The following is a 26,965-nucleotide window of genomic DNA, read 5'->3' on the forward strand; positions in this document are numbered from 1 at the left end:
TGAGTTTCTAACCTATTTTACCTGAATGGTTGTATCGCCTCCTGCTGGCAGGATGAAAGAACTACAGACACTCAGTGTTGATCAGGTTCCCATATATTCACTTCTTCTTCCTCTTCTCTCTGTCTCTGTCTCCCTTCATCCATCCAGAGGAGGAGAAGAAGAAGAAGGTGGTGAGACTTCCTGTCCAGAGGAGTGTAGAAACTGGTTTAGCGATTGAGTTTAAATCTCGCTTCACTCGACAGCCGAGTCGAGACCCAGACGCCGAGGATCCCAAACCTGGAGCGTAAGATTCCCTCCTGTTTCCCCATCACCTTTATTTATGGTCACTCCCCTAGTAATGTATCACTCCTCTCTTTACTGTTTCAAATTGTAAAAGATCTAATCACTTTTTTTCAGTCTTGCTCTCTCATTTGTCTTTCCTTTGTCACTCACATTGTTGTTTCTTCGTCTACAATTTCTTTTATCCATAATAATGCATCTTTTACTCATAATGCTGATCATTTTCTCTGTAATTTTGACTTTTATTCTCTCCGTCTCCTCAGTCTTATATTTCCAGGAGTGAAGTTGGCCACAGACAAACAGTTCACTGGCTTCCTGGAGGGATTAGGCCCCGCCCAGCTGGCTGGACGGCAGACTCTGGCCACACCCCCAATGGGTATGGACATCAAGTGAATTTTATCTCTGTAGATTCTCAGTCATCCAGGTCATGGTAATCCTAAAAGCTCATGTAAAAAGCAACTCAACTTCTCTTTTTGGTCCTTCAAGACATTTCACATCTCATCCACAAGGTTTCTCCAGTTCTAGCCAACTGATGGGAATATTGCTAATGGACCAATGAACTGAAGACTCGAGGTGTGAATGGTTGTAGAACTACCTGGTGAGGGGTTACTCAGTGTTCATGGTAGTGAAACTTTCTGGGGAGAGATCTCACGACTGCATTATAAGTACCTGATAAGTGGTGTTGAAGACCTCATCCTCTGTTTAGAAATGTCTGTTCCAGTTTGACATAGATGCTTTCTTTCGCTCCTGTCTCAAACTTCGTCTTGAGATTATTGAGATGCAGGTGGACTGCTGAGTCTTATCCTGAGGAGCTGCTCTCCTGTGTTGTTCTTGTGAAGCAGTTTCTTGGTCTCATGTATACAGGCTGTCCTCGGTTTACAACGTTATCGACCTACTCGTTTCATCGTTACATCAGAACTGGTTCCATGGAACTAGTTGATGAGCGGAGCGGTTGAATACGTTGTCACGCGGCGCTATCAGACGGCTTTGTTTCCATTCTCCGGTTGTACTCCATCTTGGATTGTGCTACATTCACTAACTTTTTGTCCTTCATTTTGGCTCCCAGCGTAAGTCAGACTCTTCTGATGCTTGGAAGAAAAGGAAAGCCGTCTCTATGGAAGTGAAATTTGATAGAATAAAACGCTGGGAACACGGCCAAACACCGACCAACATGGGTCAAGTTGTAAAATCAGGTCTGCATATTTTGTAGCGACCCTCTGTGATGAATGAGTGAGACTTTATCTGCTTCTCTGGTGGTTTATTGAACCTTCACAAAGGATACTGTGGGCCGTAGCCAACGCCAGAAGAACTAGAAAAACCCCATAACTTAGCTCCAGAATTAGCCGCCGTTCCCAGCTCTCTCTACTGCTGACTCTCAGCCAATCAGAGGTGAGCTAACTAAACATGACACGTTCACTAACATTAGGTAAATCTGGAACTGAACAATAAACACTGAAACCTCTACATCAACAACAATATCAGTCCGTTACGATATTCTGTTATCTTCTCAAAATGATTCATACGTGCATGAAAGTCGTTGGTATTCATGACTTTTATGAAGAACTGATTGATATCGTGATGCACGGAACGGATTTGTTTACATTTTCGTTGGAGTTCTTACTTATTGCGAAAATCAACTTACATAGATCCATAAGAACGGAACTCCAACGTAAGTTGAGGACCCCCAGCATACAGGTCCGTGCACTGCTCTTTGCATTGAACTCCATATACGACATTGCTCAGCTTGTCTGTGTGTGTTCTCTCTTCAGCGTGAACCAGTTTTTTGTCTCAAAATGTTGTTGAGGCTGAAGTACACCAGGATGTTGTTTCAGACATTCCATCTACATACAGGATGTTGTTCCACCTGTTCTTTTTCTTCTCCCTTTGATGCTTTGCTGTTTTTAATGGTTCGCTTTGTGACTCTTTGAAGACCCAGTTGGAACAGCCACAGGTTTTAAGAGCTTTCTCAGTATAAATGCTCATTTTCATGTCCACTGTTCTGATAGGGACATTGTCAACCTGGTGTGGTAAAGTTCTGATAAAACCACAGCTGATGTTCTGTTGGGAATTAAACAGCAGTTATTGGTCTGTGAGTGTAGGTTTCTGGTAAACTTCAAAAACAGTCAGAAAAGATTGTTTTCCCTGACATCCTCCCTTGTGAGAACTTGATATTTCTGTCAATGGAGTGGATATGTTCTGAAAGCTTCGACTTGTTTGGCTCTGATGTTGATCCAGATGTTGTCCAAATATCTGAACCAGTGGATGAGAGAAGGAGAACTAAAAAAAGAAAAGTCAAGTTACTTTTTACCGAATCTCTAGAAAAGATTCCATTATGTTCATATATTTAAATTGTTCATAGTATTTATATCTAAAACTTTTCATTTTTACGTTGCTATTTTTGCATAAATTCTTCCAGTTTTATATTCATGCATCACTAGTTGTTTATATTTATACCTTAGTATTACTTCTATGCATCAGTTCACACAGTTATATGTTACTGTTTTCACAATAATCTGTATTAACACATTTACAGTTCCAGTGATTCTTGGCTCTGATTGGCTGAAATGTTCAGGGGCAAAGAAGAAACATCAGCTGCACTGTTGATTCTTTTGAATATTTAATTAATAAGACAGTATTACACCAGCTGCTCTGACTGACCGTCTGTTGATCAGGTGACATCCAGATCGGGATGGTGTACAGAAAGGAGCGTCTGGACGTGGAGGTGATTCGAGCCCGAGGGCTTGTGGGTAAACAGGGCAACAAGAACACTCCAGGTGATTCTATTACACTCTGTACTGTCCACTATGCTGCGAATCAGTGATCTAGGCCAGATCCTTCATGAGGAGAGCACATGACTCAGGCTGTGAATGGATGTTAAGTTCATGTGTGGCAGTGCAGTATGTTTTCAAAGAGTGTGTATTATCCAGGTGACTGATACAGGTGTGTGTGTGTGTGTGTGTGTGTGTGTGTGTTGCAGCTCCGTACGTGAAAGTGTACCTGATGGACAACGGGAAGTGCGTGTTGAAGAGGAGAACTCGTCTGGCGAGGAAAACACTCGACCCTCTGTATCAGCAGCAGCTGCAGTTTGAAGAGAACCCAGAGGGGAAGGTGCTGCAGGTAAGCTGTCAATCAGCACAGGCTGGACACGCCCACACAGGGAGCAGCCTATCAGATGAAAACAAAGTAAAACACACAAATATGTCAAAGGTCAACATATAAATTAATTAGTGCTGTCAAATGATTGTAATTTTTAATCAGATTAATCACAGGGTTGCTGTGGGTTAATTTTGATTAATCACGATTCAATAGCATTCATTTTCAATCTATATTAATCGTGTTTCATTTTACATGAGCAAACAGACTTAAAAATGGAATATATATATATATATATATATATATACACACACACACACATATATATATATATATATGAATAAATTTAACAATGACAATAACACCCTACAAATTATATCACATATATTTACCTGCCAGATGTAAAATATTATATAGAATAATTTTCATATTTAGGTAAGGACGCTAAAATGTTTAATAAAACACAAATTTAAGATCAAGACAACATGTAGTTTTTAATTATAGAAATTTAGCTTCAGGGATTTTGAGTCATTCTGCTGCAGATGGGTGAATCGCGTTAAAATGTTTGATCAGATTAATCATGATGATGAATTAATCTGCATTAACACATTAATTTTGTGAGTCAAATACATTTATATGTCAACATGTCAGGGCTCTTTGGGGATTCTGATCAGATGACATTAACACTGATTGATCAGCAGAATGTTGATCAGTTCTGTTAGCCAGGTGTGTGTGACATCACTCTACCTGTTTGTCTCTACAGATCATCGTCTGGGGCGACTACGGACGGATGGACCATAAATCTTTTATGGGTGCTGCTCAGATCCTATTGGACGATCTGGACCTGTCCAACATGGTGATTGGCTGGTTTAAACTGTTTCCTGCCACCTCATTGGTGGACCCCGCCTTGGCCCCGTTGACCAATAAGGAGACAGATGGCGGCAAGTCATAGCAACCAGAGGCGGGACTGACAGTGTCGTCATAGCAACGGACGGGAGGGGGCAGGAGGGGACATACTGTTGCTGGGTGGGACTTAAAAAAAGTCCCACAATCCTCCTCTGCTGCTGCATGCTGCATGATGACATCAAATTGATGACGTAACAGTGTCATGATGATGTCACCAGGAGGAGGAAGAGGAGGACAAGGAGGGAGGCTCGACGCCCCTGACCATCACACTGAGGGCAGGGCCACGCAGCAAAGGATGCTGGGAAAAGAGAGCAGAGGCCATGTGACATCCAGCTGCCAGCCAATCACAGCAGCTCCCCAGGAGTCATGTGACTGTTAGAGGCATGTCCAGAACCACAGACTCAGTGTGTCACCTGATAGTTTCCATGGAGACGCAGGAACATGGAGGTCTGCTTCTTTATGTTTTTGCATGGAATGATGAAAAGATTAGAACATAAAAACATCAGAAGCATCAACTGAAAAAAGAACATGAGAACATGAGAATGTCGCCTGAAAACTGAAAAATAAAAGATTCTCAAAGATTCTCAGTGGTTCTGTTTGACAAAGGTGATCACAGTTCTATGAGGTTCTGATATTTCTAACACCGTTCAGCTGGTTCTACGGAGAACCTTAACACAACTACACTTCTACAAGGTTACTCTAGAGTTACTGAACAAGGTTCTACAGTTTATCTTGAAACAGCCAAACTTCTACAAGGGTCTGCTCGAATCACAGACACAAGTCTGGTTCTACAATTACCATTCAACAAGGTTCTGCTAGAATCATGGACGACTGGTTCTGCAAAGCTCTGATATTATTCACACATTTTTGGTTCAACAAGATTGGAAAGTTAACTGACACAACTGTAGTTTTTCAAGGTTTTGCAAGAATTATTGACATAAGTCTGGTTCTCCAAAGTTCAACTGACACAGACACAGTTCACGTTTAACAAGGTTCTACTCTGACACAGCTGAGGTTCCACAAGGTTCTGTCAAAATCATTGACATAACTCTGGTTCTCCAGAGTTCTCACATCACAAACATAATTTGGGTTCAGCAAGGTTCTGCAGCTAACTTTGATGCAACTACAGCTCTGCGTGGTTCTACTAGCATCACTGGCGTGATTGGTTCTGTAAGGTTCTGCAGTTACATTTGACACAACTACAGTTCTACAAGATTCTGAAAGAACGATGGCCACAAAAGGTTCTGCTATTTTTGATCTGGCTTAGCAGGTTTCACAGTTTACCTTGACACTCATACAGTTCTACAAAGTTCTGCTCTCACAAACACAGTTCTGGTCCACAGTTCTACTATAATATAATATAATATAATATAATACTATATTATATTATACTAAACACATTTTGAGAAAGTGTCTGTAAAACATCAATAAAATGTTTAAAAATAATGATGAATACATCCCAAAGAAAGAAGAAAAACTACAGTAATTCTAAATAAATTAGTATATCTTAATGGACAGCAGCAGTGGTCATGAAGTGCACTGTGCATTCTTGTAAAGCTTGGTTTGACTAAAGTGATTATGACAGTTATAAGGTGATTACAGAAGTGATTATAAAGTGCAATTAAATAGTTATGCAGCTGTAAACATATAGGTAACATCATTATATAAACAGCAACAGAACCACAGTATACAGGAGTAATAAATGAGACTTAATTTGCAGCCTTTGCAATTTGCTAATTGCACTGTTTCAAACTGCAACTTTAATTCACAACTGAAATAACAAATAAAATGAGATAAGATAACAATGAAATAAAAAATAGAATGAAATAAGAATTAAATAAGATTTTTTTAAAAGTTACAAATAAATTCTATGTGCAAATTTTGGCAATATTGCAATATTGTCATATGAAAAATAAGATGCAGTGATGTAAAAGTCCAGCCTGTTTCTCAGCATATCCCTGAGGCTGGCTGAGCTGAGCCCTCCTATTTTTTAAAAAAAAAAATTCTATTTATGTATACAAACAAAAAAAAACTGTGACTTTTCTTAACTTACAATTGTGAACCTGATATCTTATGTGAAATTCTGATATTTATATTTTTGTCATTATTAAAAATTAATTTTAAAAACAAATACATTTTTAAAAGTGCATTATTATTATTATTATTATTATTGTTGTTGTTATTATAAAGAATACGATTGTCATTATTATTATCGTTATCGGTATTATTGTGATTATTATTATAATTGTTATTATCATCATCATTATTGTTGTCATTATTATTATTATTATCGTCGTCACCTGGGGGCGTGACTTGTGTTCGCCCCGCCCCCGTTCTAGTGTTTTACCCGGAAAAGAAACTCCTCTTGCGGGCAGAGACAGCAGCAGCAGGTCGGTGTCTGTCTCCGGCCCTTACCTCCGACTCTTAGCTAACGTTAGCTCGGGTCGGGCCCGTGTGGGTTGTCTTGGCTCGGCTCGGCTCGGTGCACTACCTTCCCCATACTTTGTACGGTCAACACTATGGCGGCCGCGGATCCCTGGTCCTCGAGTGACGGCGGGCCGGCCAGCAGAGGAGGATTCCCGGCTGGGGAGAGCAGCAACGACCGCGACGGACCGGGCGGCAGCAGCAGCGGCGGCAGCGGGGAGAGCGAACGGGAGCGGGATCGGGCCACCTTCGAGTGCAACATTTGTTTGGACACTGCCACGGACGCTGTCATCAGTATGTGCGGCCACTTGTTCTGGTACGAGGCGGGTTTTTGGTGGTGTGTGTTTGGTTTGTGTCTCCGGTGTGTGCGGCCTCCTGTCGGCTTGTTTTTGACGGCGGAATCACGCCCCGTTAACCGGCCGTTCGTCGACGCATTATGTCGGAGATGACAGCGGCCAAGATGGCTCGTTAGACAACACAGATGAGGAGGGTGGTGGTTGTTGTGGTGGAATGTGGCTGAACTTCAACCCCCTACTGCTATTTTTATTTATTTACTGCGTCAAGCCGCTGATCTCCATGTTTACAGATGTGACCCTCAGAGGAGTTTCTCAGTCACTCATTAACTCCTGCCTGCTGATCGTTGGCAGGTCTCACATCACATCCGTAGCTGAGGTGTCCAGACCAGTGGTGAAGCTTAAAATACCAAAAACTAGGCCATTATTAGTAGAAAACCTGCAAAAACAATCATATTCTGGCTCCTTAAATTGGACATAATCCTGCTTTTCTCTGTTTACATCAATGTAAAATGGATATCTTTGGATTTAAGGCACTTTAAGTTGAATAATTCGCAAGTAGTCAACTGTTAAATCAATCGCCAACTATTCTGATGATGGATTTTTCAATTTCAGCATTTTTTCACTAGAAAAAAGTCTATATTGTCTGTTTTTACCCACTTAAATGTGAATATTTACTGTTTTCTTTCCATCTCTGCTACCGTAAACTGAATATCATTGTTAGTTGCAGTTCTTCTAATCTGAAGATTCCTCACAATTTTCAAAAGTCAATCCATGAACTGAAGAGATAATAATCAGACTAATGAATAATTAACCTTTGATATGCAACATGGGGTCAATAGATACCTATGTTCGATGGAATTCCATTGAACATGGGTATCTTTTGACCCATGTTGTGCATCATAGTGTTAAGAGAGCAAAAATAATCATATTTTGGCTACTTGAATGGGACAGAATCCTGCTTTTCCCTGTTTTGCATCAGTGTAAAATAGATATCTATGGATTTTAAGGCACTTTAAGGTGAATAATCCACAAGTAGTCATCTGTTAGATCAGTCGCCAACTGTCCTGATGATTGATTTTTACTAGAAAAAAGTCTATATTGTCTGTTTTCAGCCACTTAATTGTGAATATTTTCCGATTTCTTTCTGTCTCTGTGACTGTAAACTGAGTATCTTTGGGCTAAATAAGACATTTTACAAACTAAACAACCAATTCAGTTAATAAAAAATTATAGGTTTATTAATTGAAAGTGAGAATAATTCTTAGTAGCAGCTCTAATCTGAACAGTTGATCCATTAAGTGCGGAGATAATAGTCAGACTAATGAATAATTAACCCTTTGATGCACAACATGGGTCAAAATATACCCATATTCAATGGCCATGTTGTGTGTCAACAGGTGAAGAGAGCTGGTAGTTGTAGTTTTAAGTCAGAATTAGGAGACACAAAGTGTAAGTTGACAGACTTTTTTCATGGCTTAGGTCAGTGTAAAGTGCATTTTCCTGTTATGATCAAAAACCGCTATTGTAGTCGAGAAAATGGATCCTATATTTATTCCTATTCTTAAAACCTCTTTGGAGGGTGAAAAATAGTCAGAAAACAGTGTAGATCCGGGATGTAGCTTTGAAATCCTGCTCCGTACATCTCAAAATGAAAGTACCTTCTGGCTCATAGCTGTGATTCCGGTCCTTTATCTCGTTTAAGTCAACACTTGCTTCATTCATGAGCGTTGACTGACGTCTGGGATCACTGAGGCTAATGTCAGATTAGGGCCTGGATGAAGGATTGGGGTCACTCCTTTAGGTAGTAAAAGTCAGACCGGCTTTTCTTCCACACAGGAGGAAACATCTTGAGCGGTTTTTGTCACCTGGTTGTGGTTTTTAGTGTCGGCTGGGTGTGTGGGGGCGTTTTGGCAACAGAAACATGAGGCGTTACTGACGTTATCTCCTTTTTTTGCTCACTGACGAGGCGTTTGCTCAGTAGAGAAACACACCCAATGATGCCAAGAAAGTGTTTTTAGTTGCATCACGTCACGTATTCTGACCGAAAGCTTCAATGTCAAACTGCTGCAAGAGAGTTGTCAGGATAGGTTTAGTATTTACTGTTAAACCCAGGCTGGAAATCGACTTTTTTTTTTCTTTGTTTTGTGGTAAAGCTGCAAAATCAATGCATTAAAAAGAAAACAACGCCTGACTTGCTTCTGCTTAAACATGGAAAGCGATGGAAGAGATGACCGTTTGAGAGATTTTTTGGAGGGAATTCTAATTGATTGCTGCAGAAAAGCAAAAGGAATTCCAGCCAAAGACAACCTTGAGGATAGAAAGTGTTCTGAGATTAGTGGACCTCAGGTGGTAGCTGTTCTGGGAGGGGTGGAGAACGTTGGAGAGGTGTTGAGGCGTCTTCAATGATAGCGTCTTGTAGATGAGTAGAAGCCAATGTTGGAGTCATCTGGTGTAAAGGGAGGACCAACCCACCTGTTAGTAAAGGTAACAATGGCGTTAGTTTCATTGACGAAGACTGACGAAAAATATTCATCAATGAACCTTTGTCACGGATGAAACCTGAATAAAAAGTCCGACATGAAGACGAAGACTGTGACGAAATATAACAGACACTTTAGTCAACGAATTAAAACGAGACAAAAATGTTAGGGCAGGAAGAATAGGGAAAAGATCCAATCAGAACTGCTCTTTTTGTGGGACAAGTTGGGAAGACATCCAATCATAGTGAATCTTCCTCTCTGTCCTTGTTCTATGATTCATAGTTTTGGTTTTGGACCAGAAAAACAAGAAGTGAGAAGGCATCAGTTGGAGCTCTGTGGGAGCTTGTGATGCAGTTTTCTGACATGTAACAGACAGCAGGTCGTACAGACGTGTTGGAGACGCATGTTTGGATCGACGTGTGCGTCAGTTTCTTATTTTATCTGTCATCCGTAGGAGAAAACACTTGTTGAATCACTGTGCTGCACTAACAACGTGCTTTTAGTCATTTTCTTTAGAAAAAAAGAGGAAGTGGATGTTAAATATACATTAGATACATAATTTGTTTTTTGAAAGTCCTGTCTCCACGTTGAGGCCTGAAAAACATATTTTTATTACATAATAGTGCGGGGAAGTTGTCAGGCTTATGATTTACAGTTCTAGACTGAGTTGCTGCACAACCATGAGACTCCTGCGTTGTGTGATGATGTAATTTAGCTGCCATGTTCCTCGTGTTCCTCGTGTTCCCCTTGCTCTCTGAAGTGCAACGAGATGAAGCGGTGATGATGAAACTATCGGTAAGGAAGAGCGGCGTTGACGTCAGTTCACCTGCTGCAACTTCAAATTAGAATTGCAACGAGGCTTTGAATCTAAGTGGAGTTTAACAGCGTTAATTAGAAAATAGAAAGCACAGTAGAGTTTCCTCTCAGTCCTTCCTTAATGTTAGATTCTGTTGATGTGAACAGACTTTGGTTTAAGGTAATACAGTGTTTCTCCATCAGCTGTAACGATCCTCCAAGAGCAGATTCTGCACATTTTGGTCTAAAAGTAGCTCTGGCGGTGTGCTATTCAGAGTCCAGAGGGATGATTTGTGTGAAAAAGACTTTAACGTCTCTGTAATAGTTGGAGGTTAATGAGCGTTTGACTTCTTTATGGTCCCTGAGTGAGAGTTCACTGGAGTAGACCTGAGATGTCCTCCAGGACCGAACGAGAGCAAATTAGAAGTGAAGAAAAGTTATATTAAAAGAAAGCCAGAGAGGTAAATCGACTCGTTAATGTAATTCGGGGAGCCGCTGACTGGAGAGATTAGAAAATGGAGGCCAGGTTTAAGTGCTTGCATGTGTAAAACCTACACAACAATCTTAACCAGTTAAAGCCCTGCATACAAAGCAGTCCCTTTGAGTCTTAAATTACTTCAAAGAATAATGTTTGAAGGTCTAAAGTGGCAAAAAATCTTTCAATCTGCAAGAAAAGGTAGCAAATACACAGTATACTTTGGTGTTTTTTCTCATTTGTAACCTGGTAAACGTCTTTGAACCCTTCAGGTTCATCTTGTGACTCGTTAGAAGGGTCCCGAGCCTCATGTTTGGAACAACTAGCTTCAACAACATCACAGAATGCATTTTAGCCTTGAAGATTATTCATGAATCTCATTGAAATAATCTCAGTTTAAAGCTCTCTCACTTCTGTTTCCCAGCTTTCCTTTAGTGTGATTTAAATCTGCTTTTTTCGATTACAAAAAGTCTACAAAGCTCAAAATCTTTGCCAAATGATATTATTCTCTCTCAGTGTTTCTGAAACACCAGGTTCCAAATCAAGTCTTTTGTTCTGTTACTTATCGATGTCATCATGTAACTCGTTATCCTAGTGGCTAGTTTTCCCTTCAAACAAAGAATGAGCAGTACCTCTATACTTACAGATTTGAAATTAACTTTACCTCACCTTTTATTGGTCCAGGGGGACGGAGACCTTAAAGGGACAGGAGCTAAAACAGAGTGTTTCAGACTGATGTTGAGAATAGGTGCGGCAAAATAGTGTTTTTTACTTTGTTTTTTACGTTAAAACATGTAGAGGAGGTCCTCGGTTTATGACGTCCTCGACTTACGGTGTTTTGGTGTTATGTCAGAACTGGTTACGTGGAACTAGTTGGTAAGTGTAGCGGATGAATACGTCATCACACGGCTGTAAGACGACTTTGTTTGCGTTCATAATTCAACCGGGAAAACAACAACTAAAATACCCTCCAATCACTGAGATGCAGATTCACACGGGACTAGTGTTATCACAGGACGTTGGTAGGTAATTTATGGTTTAATTTTTACAGACATGCAGCATTCACATTAAGATCACAGACATCCTCCAGTTATTACAGATCACCATTGGTCCGTTATCCTTTGTGAATAGAACATAAATCTGCTTTACCAAAAACAAACCACCAAGCTTTGTGTGCGTCTAAATACCTGATTTAAGATCAGAGAGGACAAACAAGACGATCATCTAGTCTGGACTTGTTTCATTATTTCCATTTACTGTTATGAAACAGACTCTGTGTAATTAGTGGCTCTGATGGGTCACATAATGGAGTCGTGATGTTCTCTGAAGTCATTTATTGTAAATTAAGCTGGTCGGTTACACGTGTGTGTACGTGTTTAATCAGTGTGTCGCTGTGTTAACCTGCTTTAAAGTCTGCAGATTAACGCCTGGTTGTGTTCACTTCATCTCGTTTGGTTCACCTGAGGCGGATCATGTGTTTGGATGTTTTGAAACAAGCCCTGCCTGTTCCTCCACATGATCGGAGTTGTTTGTCTCACAGAATCTCTGACGCACACAGAAATTCTAAATGTCTGGAAACAAGAGATGCACTTTAAAGGGAAATGTAATGTTAAATATTCTGACTGCAGCTGTTTACGCCTCAAAAAATACCTCCCTGACACAAAAGTTTAGGAGAAAGTTTGATGTTTATCTCGGGGCAGACGCTGCTCTAATTAATGGAGGTCTGAGGCCAAAACTAAATGCAGGAACCGTCTTCTATTTAATTTCTAGAACACTATAAGCTGTGGTAAAGGATGAAGATAGAGAGAGCTGTCATACCTGCAGTATATTTTATTAGACTTGCACTTTGAAGTCCATTATCTGCCTTTTATTTGTCATATATACTGTATTTTGTTCTTTTTTCTTAGAGTTAAAGGAAAATGCAACAAAAAAGCATAAATTATTAGGAAAAGATGCACTTATAACTAAATTACTGTTTGTGTGCTAATTTTTATCTTACTTTAAAAAAAACATACTTTCAGTAGTCAGGGCTGACACATCCACTCTTTACACGCAAAACAGTCAATCAAACTGAAAATCTGAAGTAATTCTGATGAGCTAACGCCAAGCAGGAGAAGAGAAGCTAGTCGGGCTCACAGGGTCTTTGTGTTTGATTTTTTTTTTTTTTAGGCTGCAGTCTGTAGAAATATTCACCGTCTTCTGACTGTTCCCGTCTTAAAATAACCTGCCAACCGTCGGGTGTCTCTCAGCCCTCCCTCCTCTCTCTCGGTGAGCCGGTAGCCGCCCAGGCAGGACTCCACTAGCAACAGATGGAGCTAATTAATGCTAACGATGGGGAGCAGGGATGAGTTTAATCAGCCGCCTCGTTAGGAGCAGATTGTTCTGGTTTGGTGTCAGATTCACAGCAGAAATTATCTCCAGGACTGTTAGTGTTATTAAAGCTGACATTTTAAGAGAAAGGAGTTTCTGTTTGAATGTAAACTAATCTTTCTGTTTGTTTCTCTCTCTCTGCAGCTGGCCCTGTCTTCACCAGGTGAGCATCTCCTCCATCCTCCTGCTCGTCTTCTGTTTGTCCTCTCAGGTGTTGTTCGTACTGATTGATTAGACCTCAGGTTGAAGCTCATGTCCTTCTTGGTTGTAGTGAAGGGCCATTAAAGTGTAGAAGTGATGAGTGAGGTTAAAGTGATTATTTGGGGAAAAGTCCAAACATTAATTGTGAGGATTCTGAGCTTTATTGTTGTACTTTTTTATTATCTTTGACTTTTGAGCCGTCGGAGGAACAAATTAAAGATGTCGAATCTGACTCTGGAAAACCGTAATAATTTTCCCCCCACACTTTTAAAAGATAAACTGACATCGAACAAACAATTAAGTGATGATAAAAGTGATTATTAATGATGAATTCAACTCTGCCGAAAAATCTGAGATTTGTAGTAAATCTGTACATTTATAATGAAAACCAACAAGAACATTGTTTCTTTGATGCAGCTCATGTTTGAAGTTGTGTTTCTTTGTCCAGTTGATAATTTTATCAACTCAGCTTTATTTTCACCGAGACTTATGAAGGATCAGCAGTTTCCAACCTGGGTTTCAGGAGCCTTTTAAAGAACATCGTGATGAATACTAGGAGTCAAAAAGTAACATAAGAAACAAAGAAAAAGCATTCACATACAAATGTATTTAATAAACTAATTTCTGTGTATAAAAGTTACATATTTATACATTTTTCAGTGACAGCGATTCTTAAATCCTCTAACATGATTGGTTTATCTGTAAAGTCCCAGCCTCTCTCCTCATTCGCTGCAGCTCCAGCACACCAGCTCACCTACAACTCTGCTCAAACACTATAAAACTGGCCTACGCTACACAATTGAAAGTTACTAATATTCATCGTATTTCAGCGATGCATGTTGGAGCTGATAGGATTGGTTGCTCTGGTTTGTTACATATCAAAGCCTGGAAGTCTGAATCTGAGTTTTTGAGACTGCTGTGACCCTACAATGACTTAAAAAAAAAACATTAAACCGTGCCCACAAATTCGTTGAAGTCGTTTGGGTGAATGTTGGTAGCTTCACGTGGAGAAGACGACCTCTTATGTCTTCTTCAGAAACCGTTTTCCTCGATTGCAGTAGAAAGTATGATGAGATCAAGGAAAGGCAATTCAGGTGCTCAGAGAATCCAGAGTGGACAGTACCTGTCTACGTCCACACAGGCTTCCAATCCGACACAATCAGTTGGAAGCCCCTCTGTGGGTGTTAACTTCAGAATAAGTTGGTGATGTAACCTCTTAGTGCAGCTTAGAGGCGTTAATGCCTCTGTTTACTGCTGCTCAGCTTTTAACAACACGGAGCTTTATGTCGTCTCAGGTTCTATTGGATCCTGAAAGCTCTTCTCCACTGTTAACATCTCAACTTTGCTGTTGTTTCACACCCAATCCAAGCCTGTTCACACAGAGTAAATAAAGATGAGTTTGATTCATTCTGACGTCTTTCTGCTGCTCCTCTCAGTGGCTGGAGACTCGACCCAGCAGGCAGCAGTGTCCGGTATGTAAGGCAGGAATCAGCAGAGAGAAGGTGATCCCGCTGTACGGCAGAGGGAGCTCCAGCCAGGAGGACCCCAGGTAAAAAAAAAAACACCCACCTGCCTGAGCTTCTTCTGTCTGTTCTCAGACTGCTTCTGATCCACTGTTTGTGTTCAGGTTGAAAACTCCACCGCGGCCTCAGGGACAGAGAACAGAGCCAGAGAGTAGAGGAGGGGTGAGTGGTTTTACATCCACACCGTGTTCTCAGAGGCATTGTAAACTCCATCGCTGATTTTTGTTGCTTTTTTCCCCTCCTCAGATGTTTCAGGGTTTCAGGGACACCGGCTTCCACATGTCGTTTGGCATCGGTGCTTTCCCCTTCGGCTTCTACACTACAGTCTTCAACACCAACGACCCCTTCCACAGAGCAGGTAAATGAATTATAGCAGCGTGAATCCAAACTAAAGCTATGTGAGCAAAAGGTTTAAATAAGAAACCGCTGATCGATATCATGATCCAGATAACGGCTTTGTGTGCATTTTACCCTGAACCTTTCAACCTGACGGGTTCAGCATGCACAGAAAAGGTGTAAATGTAAACGTTCACGTTATTGTGAGGATGTTGAAAAGCTTCTTTTGATCACAGCTTCATTAGACGTAAACACTGATGCCCTGCAGTCACAACCTTCTTCTTCTTCTCCTCATCAGACCAGTATGCAGGTGATCAACAAGGCAACGGAAACCTCAACAACGGCAATAACAACTGGCAAGACTCCCTGTTCCTGTTCGTGGCCATCTTCTTCTTCTTCTGGCTGCTGAGCGTCTGACGGAGACCCGGACCGTGGACGGACGGACGGATCGACGACTGGGAGGGAGGAAAAAGAAACGAAAAAAAATAACAAACTCTCACACTTAACTCGAGCCACAGACACACACTCATGATACATTTTCTGGTTTGGGAGAAAGCGGAGCGTCGCGTTTAATCCCGCAAAAAATACAGCAATTTGGTTTCTCCTCTTAACAGAATCAGATCACTTTAGGACACCCGGCCTCCAGACCACCCTCCGACTGCTCTGTTTGTTTAGTTTATGCCAGAAAACTGGGAAGTTAGTGCTGTGAGAATCACAAAATAAGTCCTTATAGATACATGCACACTGAATCTAACGCTGCTGGGGTCAGAGACAGTATTAGTGATCAGGGTGAGCTTCGTAAAAGAGTTTGTTGTTGAGGAATATTTGGGACTAATTCTGTTTTCACTGAGCTCCTAAAACAGAGAGGGAGTCAGGTTTGAGATGCCGTAGTTTCCGCTCTAGCTGCTAGTTCTTTACTTACAAAGGCCAAAGAGTTGCGGGTCGGGACGTCGGTGGGTGAAGTTTACAGTTTCTTCCCAGAATTCAACAGAAAACCGCACAGTTGGATGCATTTTTTTATATATGTTTGTCTTAACTAAAAAAAAAAAAAAAATTAAAAAAAAATGCCATTGCACTGTGAAGTCGTTGGTCCTAAACGTCGGAGCCTGTGCTGGTGTCGAACCACTCGTTGTTTCTGGAGGAAACGACCGATGAAGGGCCAGTTTGAGCAATCCAAGTACGATACGCACAGTTGGTCAGAGTACGAGACAGGAAGTAGCTGGATAAGATGTAAAAACACGCGACTTACTAGCAGGATTAACACGCAAAGCCCAGCGTGATGCTAAAACCTGAAATCTGTCAGCTGATTTTTTTTTTTTTTTTTTTTTTTTTTTTGTGTCTGTGTCGGAGTGAGTGTGTGTCCATTCTCTATCTGTATATATGAATATTGTAAATGCTGTTTTTACGTGTTTGACTGGACGGCCAGCCACGGAGAGATGCTTTTTGTAAAGCGAGAAATGATCTGGTTCCTGGTTTTCAGAACTGAGAATGCTTGCAGCCCAAGTTAATAACTCCTCTCCCACTAAGAAAAGAAAAGTTCCCTGCTAATGTGATGTTAACGTTCTCCCTTTTCCTGTAGAAGCAGCAGTCGAAGAGTTCAGAAATGTTCGTTCATCAAGCACAAAGTGGTAAAGACCCAGATTCAGATTTAACATTGTTGAAAAACAAAAACAAACAGGTACAACCAGAGACGATCCTTTCGTTCTTCTCACAACTTAGCAGACATTTGTTCTGATGATGACTGACACCACACCGTTGAATCGGGTCTTTACCGCTTCAGCGTTCACTCCAGGGTCAGAGATGAAACTCTGCTGCTCCTCATTTCTCGCGTACTTGTCTGTTGAAGCTACTCTTTGTATTATGGGGCTTTATGTGACACTAAAACAAGCGACGGAAGCGTTCTGACGGACTAAAAACACGGAGACGTTGTGCAAAACCAAACGGTCTAGGAGATTAAAACTTGATTAAAACACTGACTTGTTTTGTGTCGTCACTGTGTGAATCTGGTTACCGAAAGGCTGGATTTTTCTTCTCAAATGTGATAATTTGCTGCTTTTCTTTTGAGCAAATGAGTAGAAACTGAATCAGAATCAGAAGTTCAAATCATTTCAGTTAGCATATCAACTATCTTTCTGACTAAACTAAGATAAAAAGTGAAAAACTGCCTGATTCCTGCATCATGAATGTAAATCTTTTTGTTTTTATGACAGTAAACTGAATATATTTGGGTTTGACATTTTATAAACCAAAACAAGAAATGAATTAGTGGAGAAAACAATCAACAGATTAATGGACAAAGAAAATGTGTTTTCCAACATACATGGCTGAATTCCTCCAACGTTACAAGATACATACAATTTAAATTCAATTTTATTTATAGAACGCCAATTACAGGTCAAATTGTCTCAAGACGCTTTATTTATATATTTTTTTTTGTCATTTAAAATATGACAAAGTAAGAAATTTAAACCTCTTGACTAATCCAATTTACCACCACAGCAAATAAAGACATGATACACATTTCATTTGGTCTTCTTTATTTCCTACAAATAAAATAGATAGTTCAGTTCATGTTCCAGTAGTTAACATAATTCACCTGTGACCATCACCCACTTCTAACTTGTGCTCCAGGGGGGGTAGAGGGGGGGCAGTGTGTGTGTGGGGTGGGGTGGGGGGGGGTAGAGGGAGGGGGCTGCCACCACCCACCTCCCTGCCTACTCTCTGCCCTGACTCCACCCAGACACTTGGAAACTACGATGTCAAAGGGACGACAAATTTTAACTTTATCTGATCTGTAGCTCAGTGAGTTAAGGATTTATTGATGGAGCATCAGGTCACCAGTTCAAGACGAGACCCTTTTAAGTTTTTGAAAAACTTAGACAAAGACAAAGGAAAAATGCTGATGGTGTGATTTGACGAACGTAAAGCAGCCGGACAGTCCCGAGATAGCGCCACTCGCTCAGATACTAATTCTTCCTTTTTTTGTGCATTTATCATCTATTTTTTGTCGTTTTTGAGTTTTTTTTTAAACTGAAGTCTCGTCTCGACCGTTGAACCCTCAGTTCCAAGACTTTCCAAAGCCTCCAGACCTCCCGAGTCCTCAGGACCTGAGCTTTCACACAGTCTGAGGGCTGAAATTTTCTAAGTCCCACAGTAGATCTCTGTTAAATTTAACTTTCAGACAGTCCAAGGACTGATATCTTCTAAGTTCCTGAGTAGGTCCCTGTTAATTTGAACCTTTCGACAGTCTGAGGGCTGAAGTTTTAGAAGTTTCTCAATACTCCTCTGTTAGTTTGAACTTTGTGGTTAACAGAAGCCTTAAAACTTGTGACCATGAGTCTTGATTTCACATTTAGACCATCCATCTGAGTTCTTCTCAGATCTTCACCTGTGGGTTCTTTAGAAATCCTGAACAAACTTTGATTCTCTTCACTGAACAGTAAAGTTTGTGGAGATCAGAAGGTAACATTAGTTTGATCAATACCTTCAACTACTAGTAGACTTTATCTGGAAAGCAGTTTTATGAAATGAGCTCTTGGTAAATCTGTCCACAATCAAACCAACAACACAGAAAGAGGAAATGTTTGAAGAAACAACTTGATGTTTTCATTTCAGACTAGAAAATGCTTTAAGACCTTTATCTGTTTTTGCTCTTTTTCATCGTTTCTCTTCTGTTTAATTTGATCTTCAACAACAATTCTAAAATTCTACAATTTCATTTAGCAGACGCTTTTGTCCAAAGCGACGTACAACACAAGCAAGAATTCAGACATAAGGAAAATCCTTTAGTACGGTAAGTGCAAAAAGTGCTTCAAGTGCGATTGGTCACACAGATGACAAAACTACACAAGCAAAAGAGAAAAAACTGCTAAAAATATGATTAATATCACAGGTTTTTAACCCTAATATGTTGTTAGGTAAATTTGCAATTATCTTATTTCTCTTTTGGAAAGTACTTTGACTAAACAGCTCTTGTTTTACATGTGCTGTCTAACAGTGACTTGACTAAAAGTCTTATTTCCACTACAGCTGAGCAGACAGACACAAAGAAACAGCAGATGTCGTCACACTAATGAAAGAGAGAAAGTTAGCATTATAAATATACAAAAGCGCCCTGCGACAGACTGGCGACCTGTCCAGGGTGTCCTCTGCCTTCGCCCGAGTCAGCTGGGATAGACTCCAGCACCCCCCATGACCCTAGTGAGGATAAAGCGGTGTATAGAGGATGGATGGATATACAAAAGCAAAAGAACAAATAAAATAAAAACATTAAGGTTTAAGAGTCGTTAAGGCAGGAAAATAAAAAAACATAAATTTAAAAAAACACTGAAAATACTAATGAAGTAAAATGGATTTAATTTTGTTTCATTTCGCAGTTATTTGTATCTTACGTTATTTCTTTAACCAACTTCGTCATCGTGAGTTTTATTTTTGAAACTCTTTCCTGCAGTGTCCGCCTACATTTCCGTTGACTTTACGGTCTGTTTTCCCCGCAGCTGCGTCCAGAATCGGCAGGACGGAGTCCGGTTCTGTTAACGGGTCGAAGGAGGGCCGACACCGGGAGGAAGGAGCTGAGATGGAGGCTGGAGGAGAAGGTTGGTTCACCTCCTGCTGCGGCTGGAAACAGGCTTACTGCGGGGCTAATGATGCTAAGCTAACGTTAGCAGTGCGCTAACTCTCAACAGGAAAGCATTGATTTAAAATTTAGCTTGATGATGGAGTGGATGAATAGTAATAGAATAACACTCCTTTTGAATTGTTTTGCTCAGACAAATAAAGATTGGATAGAACTCAAAACTAGTGTACTAACAAGAAGACAAAATTAACGTTTTTGAGACAGTAATAGAATAAGTCTTAAATATAATGTTGAATTGTTTGGCTGTTTAACTGAACTTTTCTCACAATTAGAAGTAAAAACTATGGATACTGCGGCTGTTATTAGTTGTTTATTCTTTTTAAAGCTGTGAATGTCTGACACCTATTCCTGCCTGTATCAAACCTTTATTCCAATTATGGGAAAATTCTCACTGATTTTTTTTTTTTTCTGGGTATTTGTTGCATCCACAATGTCAGTACTTTTTAACTCTGGTCGTTGATCATCTGCAGGGTCAATCTATAACTGAGGGACTTCTGAAGTGCATGGAATATATCCGGCATAAATTTTTATTAAAAGTTTTAAAAAACGTGTTTATGTACGTCATGTCTTTACAAATTCCGTAATTATTATTAACCACGCCCGACGGGTACGTCGGCGGGGTTATTGGATTCGGTGCGGTATCTGGCTGGGTAAGTATGTATGTACACACGTGGACAAAATTGTTGGTACCCCTCAGTTAAAGAAGGAAAAACCCACAATTCTCACTGAAATCACTTGAAACTCACAAAAGTAACAATAAATAAAAATTTATTGAAAATTAAATAATCAAAAACAGCCATCACTTTTGAATTGTTGATTAACATAATTATTTAAAAAAACAAACTAATGAAACAGGCCTGGACAAAAATGATGGTACCTCTATAAAAGATTGAAAACTGCTTGACCAGAGTGACATGATTAACTCAGGTGTGTCATTTAATTGACATCACAGGTGTTTCCAAACTCATAATCAGTCAGTCTGTCTATTTAAAGGGAGACAAGTAGTCACCCTGCTGTTTGGTGAAAAGGTGTGTACCACACTGAACATGGACAACAGAAAGCGAAGGAGAGAATTGTCCCAGGACATCCGAAAAAAAATTATAGACAAACATCTTAAAGGTAAAGGCTATAAGACCATCTCTAAACAGCTTGAAGTTCCTGTGACAACAGTGGCTCATATTATTCAGAAGTTCAAGACCCACGGGACAGTAGCCAACCTCCCTGGACGTGGCCGCAAGAGGAAAATTGATGACAAATTGAAGAGACGGATCGTTGGAATTGTATCCAAAGAGCCCAGAGCAACCTCCAAAGAAATTAAAGGTGAACTCCAAGGCCAAGGTACATCAGTGTCAGATCGCACCATTCGTCGTTGTTTGAGCCAAAGTGGACTTCATGGGAGACGACCAAGGAGGACACCACTGCTGAAAAAAACTCATAAAAAAGCCAGACTGGAATTTGCAAAAATGCATGTTGACAAGCCACAAAGCTTCTGGGAGAATGTCCTTTGGACAGATGAGACCAAACTGGAGCTTTTTGGTAAGGCACATCAACTCTATGTTCATAGACTCAAAAACCAAGCATACGAAGAAAAGAACACTGTCCCTACGGTGAAACATGGAGGAGGCTCAGTAATGTTTTGGGGCTGCTTTGCTGCATCTGGCACAGGGTGTCTTGAAAGTGTGCAAGGTACGATGAAATCTGAAGACTATCAAGGCATTCTGGAGAGAAATGTGCAGCCAGGTGTCAGAAAGCTTGGTCTCAGTCGCAGGTCATGGGTCTTCCAACAGGACAACGATCCAAAACACACAGCCAAAAACACCCAAGAATGGCTGAGAGAAAAGCGTTGGACTATTCTAAAGTGGCCTTCTATGAGCCCAGATCTGAATCCCATTGAACATATGTGGAAGGAGCTGAAACATGCCATTTGGAGAAGACGCCCATCAAACCTGAGACAACTGGAGCTGTTTGCTCATGAGGAGTGGGCCAAAATACCTGTTGACAGCTGCAGAACGCTCATTGACAAATACAGAAATCGTTTAATTGCAGTGATTGCCTCAAAAGGTTGTGCAACAAAATATTAAGTTATGGGTACCATCATTTTTGTCCAGCCCTATTTCATTAGTTTGTTTTTTTAAATAATTATGTTAATCAACAATTCAAAAGTGATGGCTGATTTTGATTATTTAATTTTCAATAAATTTTTATTTATTGTTACTTTTGTGAGTTTCAAGTGATTTCAGTGAGAATTGTGGGTTTTTCCTTCTTTAACTGAGGGGTACCAACAATTTTGTCCACGTGTGTATGTATGTATGTATGTATGTGGCTATGTCCGGTCCGATATCTCTGCAACCGCTGAAGTCAGGATAATCAAACTTGGCACTGAAGATCAGTCTAAGGTCCCCTGCTCAGTTGTGGACTTACAGGTCAGCAGATCAAGTAGGAAGGGAGATATGTACGATGATCAAAATTGATACATATTGCATCAGTTGTATAGGGAGGACAGGGTTTTTGCCAGCAGAGGGCGTGGTTCTGCCCTCTACTGAGGGCTCATCTAGTTTATTAGGGAAACAATCACTTATGTTAAAAAAATGACTGGATATCACTAAAATGTCAACTAAATAACCATCCATTCTCTATACACCACTTTATCCTCTGTCCACAGTCTGCAAGGGTTTTGTGAACCATCTGCACAACAATGTGCCACGAACACAAGTAGTGCCTTAAACTGTGAATAAGAGGGAATTGTCAGACATCCACACCTTTATAATTTATTATTGAAAGAGTTGCAATTAGTGTAGTTGCTGTTGGAAATTCAATGTGTGCAAAATCAGAGCCCAAATACAGTAGTAAGTTCTCAGTTCTCCAGTTATCCTGTACTGTCCATTAACTGGAATAATCACATTCATCACAGTGCTACAGACCAATCCATAACTAAATCCATGTTTTTTCTGCCACACTTGTCATCTCAGGCTTTGTAAAACACTGATTTCTCACCGTTTTCAGACAGTTCATTGACCAAACAACTACTTAATTAATGCAGAAAATGATTGTCAGTTTAACTAACAAAGTAAATAATCATCTGCTGTGGCTAATTTCATTGATTATCAAAATAGTTGGAGATTAATTTAATAGGTGACAGTTATTTGATTGAGCGGAATAATTATTTCATCTTTATGTGCCCGTATGAAAGCAATTTTAGTGATAATATTAAGGTCTGTGTTTCATGTTTACCTCCAGATGTCCAAAAAGTTATTGTTGGTGAAGAAAAGCATCAGCAGGGGAGTTCTGGTGTGAATCAGGAGAAGCAGGAGGACCGTGATGACCTGAGCTTCAAAGAGGAGCAGGAGCAGCTGTGGAGCACTCAGGAAGAAGCTCAACTTCTAGACCTGCAGGAGGCAGAAACCACCAAGTTCGCCTTCAGTCTGGTCTCTGTGAAGACTGAGGATGATGAAGAGAAACCTCAGCTCCCACAGCTCCGTTACAGAGACTCTGTTGGAGAACCAGAACCACATTTAGAAGAAGATGGCAGGATGACAGACTCTTCAGAGACAGACATTAGTGATGGTGAGTGGGAGGAAACCAGTAAAGCTCAGTCTTGTTTAAATCCCATTAATAAAATACCTACAGCTGAAACACGTGATGATGAAGAGGAGAAACCATTCAGTTGCTCTGAGTGTGGAAGAAGATTTAGTCACAGCGGGAATCTGAAACAACACCTGAGGACTCACACAGGTGAGAAACCCTTCAGCTGCTCAGAGTGCAGTAAAACATTTAGCCGTAACACAAACCTCAAAGCTCACCTAAGAATCCACAGCGGAGAGAAAAGGTTCAGCTGCAGTGTCTGCCACAAAAGATTCACCTGGAATCATCACCTGAAAACCCACAGATGTGTCAGCAAATCAGCACACTGTGACAGATCCAGACCTGCCGGGAACTCACCTGATCCAACTGGAAATGAAGATGAGAAACCCCTCAGCTGCTCAGAGTGTGGAAGGAGATTTAGACACGGCAGCGATCTGAGCAGACACCTAAGATCCCACACTGGAGAGAAACCCTTCAGCTGCTCCGAGTGTGGCCGAGGCTTCAATGACAAGTCGACTCTGACAAACCACCTGAGGACTCACACCGGGGAGAAACCCTTCGGCTGTTCGATTTGCGGTAGAAACTTCACACACAGCGTAAGTCTCACGCAGCACCTGAAGACTCACACCGGAGAGAAACCTTTCGGCTGCTCCGAGTGCGGGAAAACCTTCAGCCGGAGCACCAACCTGAAGGCTCATCTGAGGATCCACAACGGAGAGAAAAGGTTCAGCTGTCGATTCTGTGACAGAAGATTCACCCGGAAACATCACATGATTGACCACGAGCGTATCTGTGCGTCAGCGAGCCGTGGGCGATCCAAACCAGACAGGAAACGAACTCTGATGCCCCGACCGAACAGCCACGGACTGGTGGTGCTCGTTAAAGGTGTAAGTTTAGTCTCAGCGGTGGTAGAAACCCAGCAACCTACCTCCTGCCTCCCACATCCACCACACACTGAGGTTACTTCAAATTAAATCAGCTAAAGTGCATCAATTATTAAACAGAAACGTTTAAAACATGAAGAATTGTCAGATTTTCAATTTTCAGACAGTTTGTGTGTGATTGTGATTTATTAGTGAATCCAGATCCTGTGCACATCTGCATATTTGCACTTCAATATATTTTACATCTTTATATGAAATAAACACCCTGGACTTCATTTTAGCACTTTGAAACTTAAATTACATGTATCTATTTTGTTTGTTGTGATGTTGAATTTTATTATTATTATGATTATTTTTATTTATTTCAATACGGTGTATCCAATATAAACATATTATAAGAGCATGTGAGAGATAGAACCACGGAATTGTTCTTTGTAAGCCTTGAATTATCAGACTGAAGAAAATGAAAAGCTTGGTGAGGATACGGTGGTCTCGTCTATAGTGGGGGTTACGTTCCAGATGAAAATCCGCCAAGTAGTGACCAATTGTTTTGTTATTTATACATATTTTAAGGCTTTATGAACCCTCCCTACACTCTTAGAAACACTTCATATGCTCTTAAACACTGTCTACACTTTTAAACCTACGTAATTTTAACATCATATAAAATTCTATATTGGTATTATGAGGGTAGATGTTCTTTTAATATGTTTTAATTATTATTTAAATATTTTTTATATTGTCTTCAATTTTTTTTAGGCTAGAAAATGCTTATTTTACCACAGAAAAAACCCTATATACAGCAAAATCCCACAATATGGCAAGGGACCACTGTATGTTTTTTTGTTTGTGTTTTTTAAATTGGAATCAAAAAAGAGTTAAGGCGGTAAAATCAAGAGTTTAACTGCAGCATCACACTGCTTTCTCTCTAAATATTTACATTCTTATACTTGGAGTTCTTTTTCTACTTGTTCTTTTTGTATTTGTGTGGCTTAAAATAATAAAAAAAAAGTCGTTTTGGAGCGTATCTAGGCAATATTGTTTATGTTTTCTGGTATCCAGTGTGACTAAAGGTTGTGTTGTCAGGACAGATGGGTGTGCACAAGCAAAAAAACAATACAAGAAACAATTTTCAGATACTAAACATGACTTAATCCAACAGAAACCTCATTCAAATTGATAATTTAACTCTGTGGTGCAGCCAGTCTGTTTCTGGAGTTTAATAAATCGCTTTATGGTGACATCTTGTGGTCCAAAAGTAAAACTGCACACAAATAAATGCAGCAGCACTTTTAAACATGTTTATTAGTTTATTATAATCAGACAGGCATCATAACCTCTCCTTCTGTAGCCCCTGTTTATGCTCATGTTTCTCAACTTAGGATTTTAGTTTGTAGTTTTCCTTTTTATTTATTTAGCTCTGAATAAAAATGATGACAAAATTCATCAGACAGGAAATATATTGAATGATTACAAGAATAAGTTAAGACAATAATTGGGGGAAAAAATAGCCATGAATGTTACATATTAATAAAATGTTTATTTTCAGTCATAATGTATAATCATTGACCGTTTTATTGAGTAAAAATGGTTTAATTTGAATTTTATCAAGTCCCATGGGTATTAATTTTAATCACAAACAGAAGGTGAATTGTTTCCACTGTCAGTGTGTGACAGTATGTGAATGTTAAAGTGGGTTTGAATGGTTCAGTCCATGGTGCTAATATTTCTACTCCTGTGTCTATAAGAAGTGTCAGACACCATCAGTCTCCTTCTGTAAAAGCAGCAGATGTCCGCTAAAGGTTTTACTGTTGATTCTTGTTGCCCCGTATTAGCATTATTTGCATATATAAGTAAAATCCCTTGCGGTGTAAAACCTGTATCTGTGGGTGAACGGTGGAAACACTGGCTGCATAATCCCGTAAATTCCCAGGATGATCGAATGCTGAATGGTTGGAGCTCTTACTGCATGTGCTACCATGAGTCCTTCTGCTTGGTGACCATCAACAGCTGGCTCAGAGGTCTGGTTAACCACCACTCTTCCCTGATAGCCTCTCTCCTGTTGTGAGCAGTGATGATGGTTACCAGTTAGTTCTCACGACTGAGAGACCAGACGGATGTGATGAAGTCGTCTTTAACCTCAGCAGGGGTTCATAAAGTGAGATCTTCCTCAGAACTGCCTCTAATGGGGCAGAAGATCCTTCCTCTGAGTCAAAGCAAAATATATCAGGGTAATGAACGCTCAAGTTTTCATATTTAACCAGTTTTACTGTTGACACAAGGTATGCTGTTCTGTATGTTTCGAATATTACCTCTGTGCTCTCTCCTGTTTGTATCTTGAGGCCAGTTTGACCCTGATGAGTGAACAGGAGGCCTCATGTTGAAAACCTACTCAAATATTTCCTTCAGCTGTCCTGTTAATGGATGAAGTTTTATCTAGCAGCCAGATAAAACCCCAAAAGGCCGATCCCCACCCTGTTTCCTGAATACGAACGGAAAACATATTCAAAAGATAAGACTTTCACTTATTTCTTTGTTTATGTCTGGTGGAAGCACGGACTTCTCTTTAGGACAGCTACTTTCTAGGAATTCACTTCATCGCAGAAATTTCAGCAACAGTTTTGGCGACTCCTGTTAAATGTGAACCAGTTTCAGGTCGTTCATGAGCCTCCTCAAGTCCTCCAC

At 40.3% G+C, this 26,965-nt stretch overlaps 3 protein-coding genes across 4 annotated transcripts in view; all 3 read left to right on the forward strand.

Annotated features, from left to right (window-relative positions):
- The window catches only part of LOC110961365 (regulating synaptic membrane exocytosis protein 2-like), a 41,379-nt gene extending 36,518 nt beyond the window's left edge, over positions 1–4,861 (forward strand). Inside the window, 5 exon segments of the mRNA XM_051955824.1 lie at positions 148–283; positions 543–655; positions 2,952–3,053; positions 3,257–3,396; positions 4,136–4,861. Of these exon segments, the coding sequence (XP_051811784.1) occupies positions 148–283; positions 543–655; positions 2,952–3,053; positions 3,257–3,396; positions 4,136–4,324 (680 nt within the window). The 3' untranslated portion in view covers positions 4,325–4,861.
- Positions 4,862–6,609: 1,748 nt separating this feature from the next.
- On the forward strand, positions 6,610–17,154 carry rnf5 (ring finger protein 5). The gene is made up of 6 exons (XM_022208960.2): positions 6,610–7,018; positions 13,263–13,281; positions 14,756–14,868; positions 14,947–15,004; positions 15,089–15,200; positions 15,477–17,154. Exons 1-6 carry the CDS (start codon positions 6,798–6,800, stop codon positions 15,593–15,595), a joined length of 642 nt encoding a protein of 213 aa, XP_022064652.1. The 5' UTR covers positions 6,610–6,797; the 3' UTR covers positions 15,596–17,154.
- An 812-nt stretch (positions 17,155–17,966) lies between these two features.
- On the forward strand, positions 17,967–25,307 carry LOC110961367 (zinc finger protein OZF-like). Of its 2 annotated transcripts, XM_051955825.1 has the most exons (3): positions 17,967–18,971; positions 19,675–19,773; positions 23,052–25,307. In XM_051955825.1, the coding sequence occupies exons 2-3, from the start codon at positions 19,755–19,757 to the stop codon at positions 24,368–24,370; spliced, it is 1,338 nt and encodes a 445-aa protein (XP_051811785.1). In that variant the 5' UTR covers positions 17,967–18,971; positions 19,675–19,754; the 3' UTR covers positions 24,371–25,307. The 2 variants fall into 2 exon arrangements, with proteins under 2 accessions (XP_051811785.1, XP_022064651.1); XM_022208959.2 differs by lacking the exon at positions 17,967–18,971 and having other exon boundaries at positions 19,164–19,773.
- The last annotated feature ends 1,658 nt before the right edge of the window (positions 25,308–26,965 follow it).

Source organism: Acanthochromis polyacanthus, chromosome 11, assembly GCF_021347895.1.
Source record: "Acanthochromis polyacanthus isolate Apoly-LR-REF ecotype Palm Island chromosome 11, KAUST_Apoly_ChrSc, whole genome shotgun sequence".
NCBI lineage: Eukaryota > Metazoa > Chordata > Actinopteri > Pomacentridae > Acanthochromis > Acanthochromis polyacanthus.